A 4,796-nucleotide genomic window follows, 5' to 3' on the forward strand; every position below is an offset into this window, starting at 1 on the left:
GTACTGATATGAATTTGTGAATTATTCAAATTGATGTAAGCTTCTCTTTTACGTATAATAATGTATTAAATATCACTGAATTATAACAAGCAATGTTAATGTATATGTACGTATGTGTAAGTATGTATGGGTAGAGGTGTAAGCGCAGCTTTAGCCTTTCTTTGATCAACTAGCTACGAACTACTTAAGATTAAGATAAGAAGTCGGTCAACTGTCTTTTTTCCAACAAAGCAACTGCTGATTTTTGCATGTTGATATTATACAGGGTGTCCGAAAGATAAGCCAAGATTAAAATTTGACGCCAATTAAATCAATCTTCACAATGGACGATGGTAGAACACTATTCCGATCATATTTTGTATGAAATTTTCAATCAGCGGCTGCCAAGCATCACTCATCATTGTTGAAATATTGTTCAAGAATAAAGACGAGTTATTCTATCGTGTAACGTCTGTAGCCAAACTGTCAGTTGTTGATTTGGTTTTTTTTTTTACGATAGTGTTGTCAGAAAATGTACTATATAAATGTGGGAAATTAATTCAATTCTTGCGTGATTTTGAGACACCCTTTATCTAATTGGAATCATTCGTCAATTTTGGGCAACTATCAGCTTTTTGTCAGAAATACATCCATTTCGAGGTTCCATACTTTTTTAAAGGAAAAACACAGAAAACTCAAATTTAATGGGGAATGTTTATTAACATTCGAAAGAACATTCTTCGGCATTTAGTTTTTAAAGATTAGCTCTTTCAAAGATTGGCCGCGACTACGTCTCAGAAGGTCCATCCCTTCAGTCCAATTTTCGATGACTCGTTCGAGCATTTCGACTGAACACAGGAAAAAGTCTAACGATGTCCTATCACACGATCCAAATGACCAAACAACCGGCCCAAAATTCATTGATTAATGCGTTGTGTGGGAAGTGACGTGGCACAACCATACCAAACCGTTGTGTTTTCTGTATGATTGTGTCTATTCAGTTTGCTCTTTGTCCCAAATGAAGTAATTTTGCTTGCTTATGTACCTATTGAGATAGAAATGGGCCTCATCGCTGAACAAAATGTTGGCCGAAAATGTCGGATCCTCTTGGAACTTTTCAAGGGCCCCTAGAGGGTAGCTTCCCCGAATTTAACTTGAAAGGGAAAAGACTTTTTCGACAACCCAAAATTAACAATAATATAAACCATTCGATTCTATATATCAAACGAGTTGCTGTTACAGTGCTTGGTCATTTCAAGCTACAGTTTACCTATACTACAGCTCCACTTTCTTATTTTGGTTATATAAGGATATGTTAAAGGCAATTGTTAAGGCTTTCAAAGTAAAGTTATAAACCCAATTTAAACAGGACTGCAATTAATTATTTCTGAACTTGGGTAGAATATTATGCAAGTATACGTATATATATTACAAAAATATAATTGTATAGTCATACATATATACTATATTATATATAATAATTAATTGTAAAATGTAATATCGTTATGATTGATTTTATACAGATGTTTTCTAGCTACTATCACTTTCAATGTCAAAATGGCATGAAAAAGTGCTAAGCGGTTTCCAAGAATATAGAAACAAGATTGCGCTAAGTCTCTATCTATATCATTCTTGGAAATTACGTAAGATGAGGTTTCGCAAATCGGTTCACAGTGAGATCGATTTTATGTTTATCAATGTCTTCGGCTATGCACTGCTTCACCATTAAGTTGCTTCGTGGTTTCGCTACTCAACTCTCTCACAGAGGACTGCTAATTAATGTTGAAAGTGATATTTATGAGGAGAAGAACTTTTCAAACTCACATGATAATTGTAAAAAAATATGAAAACGACAGTGCAAAGAAATCAACTTTTGCTTTTGAATTTTCAATTCAATCTCTGAGAGATTTTCTCAATTTTCTCTCATTTTCTCAGCACATATTTTAAAGAGTGCACCATAATTTGTTGTGTAAAAATCCATTACAAGCAGGTTGTGGATATTCTTGCCGGCTGCTGTCGTATTTATAAGTAAATATTATGGTGAAAACGAAGCGGGAAGGTTGAGGATTTAAAACTAGTAACGTGTCTCATTGTATATATTTGTAAAGCATGTGTATTTAAAAACAAAAGCGGAATGTAAACAATGAGTAAGTCGGGAAAATAATATAATCAATATAAACAAATTAAAAGCAAAGGTAAAAAAATACATTACATACAGACACATGTTTAACCGCTGAGTATGCTGAAACGACATGTAGCGGTGCAAAGACAACAACACTATATTAACAAAGAATAAAGCAAAAACATAAATAAAAGCACACAAAAGCCAAAGCAAAAAATATTAAAAAAAAAACCAACTCAAACAAATCTCACAACAAGCGCCCAAGACAAATGAACTCAAAAGTCCAAACATAAGCAAATAACAGCACAATGAGAAGAGGGCCTTGTGAAGAGATAATTAAAACAAAAACAAGAAAAAACGTTAACTTCGGTTGCACTGAAGCTGTAACACCCTACACAGGTGCACTTCTTTTAACAAATATATACATGTATATATTTATAACTAAATCTGAAGAAATGTAAACTTTGGTTGCACCGCAGCTAGTATACCCTTCACAATTAAAACAGTTTCCTTACAAAAACTTGATACTGATCGTCCAGTTTTTAAGGCCGGCATTCTCTCTTTTTTATACAAAAATTTCAAAATATAGCGAATTTCTTCATTATTTTCGTTAATTTTTGAGCACCTGTAACTTTTTTTCAACTTCTTCGAATTTAATTTTTAATTTAATTTTTTTGGCTAAATGAAGCTTAAAATCTCACCTTTCCAACAATATACATATGTGGTACAATGTGCTACCAACTTACTATCTATTGACAAAATACGAAAATATTTTTTAGACTACCCAATATCTATGTACTGTATAGGGTCTACGATGTTTCCTTCTGATCAGGTTATAAAAAAAGAGAACGGTGAATAAAATAAAACAAACGTGAGGTAAACTTATAACAAATGAAATGCAATGCATCGCGAAAGCCCATAAGCATGAGCTCGTAGCCAAGTGTTGGTCATTCGCAATACAACTGTTGACGCGAGCGCTTGTCTACATACGATAGTTCGATCGTGTTTTGTGATTCTGTTTTGATATTGTAAAGTGAAATATATATAATAATATATTGATATTTAAATCTATTAATGCTTAGTGACATATTTACGAACACTTCGCATGCATGTCGTGATTGAAATATATTTATGTATATTATTCAAAACTGTGGCTTGGTTCTGTGCAGGAAACGGGAAAGTGATAGCGCAAGCCAATCAGCTGCACTTAGAACTAGACCTTTGGCGGCGTATATACTCTAAATATGCATATATTTTATATAAATAATATATGTATAAAAATATGCATATATTAATGTTTCTGTGTTTCTCACATTTACTGTTGCTTAATTGATTAGCAACTTAATAAATATAACGCTTGAAATGGACGTTCATTTGATTGCATACTGCTTTATGTACTGGAAATTAGTATATGTTTATAAAAACCTATATCGAATGTGGCCGGCGAAAAGTCAATCAAACTTTGATAAATGCTAAATGCACTCTGTGATATTGACAAAACATAAATACTTGTACATGAAATGTACATGCGTACATGTGTGTTATAATAACTGTATATATTTATGTTATGTTGGTTCAGAAACTGCTTTTGTAATAATTGCCCATATTTGACATTTAAAGAAACAATTTTTAAGTATGTATGGTATGTACATATGTAAGTCTTTCTACATAAGTGTCTACATACATATGTAAAAAGTGAATTTTTCTTCTCGTACCACTTAATTACCTCTATACTCTTTTAATATATGTACCTATGTATGTGTATTTACCAATCAGTACTCTAAGTAATGAAAAAGTTCTATCAATTAGGAAGCACATCAATATCACATACACGTACATACATATCGTCACATGAAATGCAAAACAACGTATCATCAAAAAAATTAAAAATCTTTATCAGTTATAATAACCATTTTATAACGGCAACTCAAATTTTGTTTCAAGATGAGTGTGTGATAACCAATATATAATCATTTTATAACTAAAACTCAAATTTCATTTTAATATTAGTGGTTTCTATTATATTGTTTTTATTCTAAATCATATTACATATATGTATACAAATAATATATAGCCATTAAAATAACCAATTTAAAACCAAAATTCAAATTTCGTTTCAATATTAGTGGTTTGTTTTATATCGTTTTTCCTTCGCCTGTAAACTTATGAAAAGTGATGTGACATCATTTTGCATTTTAGCTGACGATATGTAAATACTTAATTAATTATGTATACCATATTTATGTTTTTTTTTCCACCGTGTTTACATTTCTACATCTGATTAGATCACAGTTAAGCTAACATACATACGACTATTCAAAAGAGAAAAGTTCATAATTGGAAATAAAAACACACTGAAGAATTGTACGATAACAAGATGTCGCGTCGGCTATGTATTGCCGTTTTTGAAATTATACAAATCGTCGCTTTGGTATGCGCAGCCGGGTAAGTAATTAATTTTTACTTTACTCTCTGGAAAAAACAAAAATAATAATACTTATTATTTAAAAAAGTTGAAAAATATTTTCTTCCGCAAAGATTTATATTTTATTGACAATATCGTAACTTTAAAGAATTTAGCGGAAATGTGTATACTCTTACAACATGTTGGTACAAAGTATAATAGTTTTGATTGCCTAATGGTTGTATGTATCACCTAAAACTACTCGAGAGAGATACATACAGGGTTAAATAT

At 31.4% G+C, this 4,796-nt stretch overlaps 1 protein-coding gene across 8 annotated transcripts in view; it reads left to right on the forward strand.

Moving 5' to 3' along the window:
* The first annotated feature begins 3,036 nt into the window (after positions 1 to 3,036).
* Positions 3,037 to 4,796, forward strand: part of LOC108974798 (CD109 antigen) — a 25,384-nt gene continuing 23,624 nt past the window's right edge. For 7 of the 8 annotated variants that reach the window (XM_018942843.1, XM_018942841.1, XM_018942840.1 and 4 more), the window contains exons 1-2: positions 3,037 to 3,129; positions 4,387 to 4,546. In XM_018942843.1, coding sequence (XP_018798388.1) covers positions 4,479 to 4,546 — 68 coding nt within the window. In that variant the 5' untranslated portion in view covers positions 3,037 to 3,129; positions 4,387 to 4,478. Of the gene's footprint in view, positions 3,130 to 3,737; positions 3,756 to 4,386; positions 4,547 to 4,796 lie in introns of those variants that run through there. The other variant, XM_018942839.1, reaches the window with a different exon arrangement.

The sequence above is a fragment of the Bactrocera latifrons genome, unplaced genomic scaffold (assembly GCF_001853355.1).
Source record: "Bactrocera latifrons isolate USDA-ARS-PBARC rearing strain unplaced genomic scaffold, ASM185335v1 scaffold_59, whole genome shotgun sequence".
NCBI classification, from domain to species: domain Eukaryota; kingdom Metazoa; phylum Arthropoda; class Insecta; order Diptera; family Tephritidae; genus Bactrocera; species Bactrocera latifrons.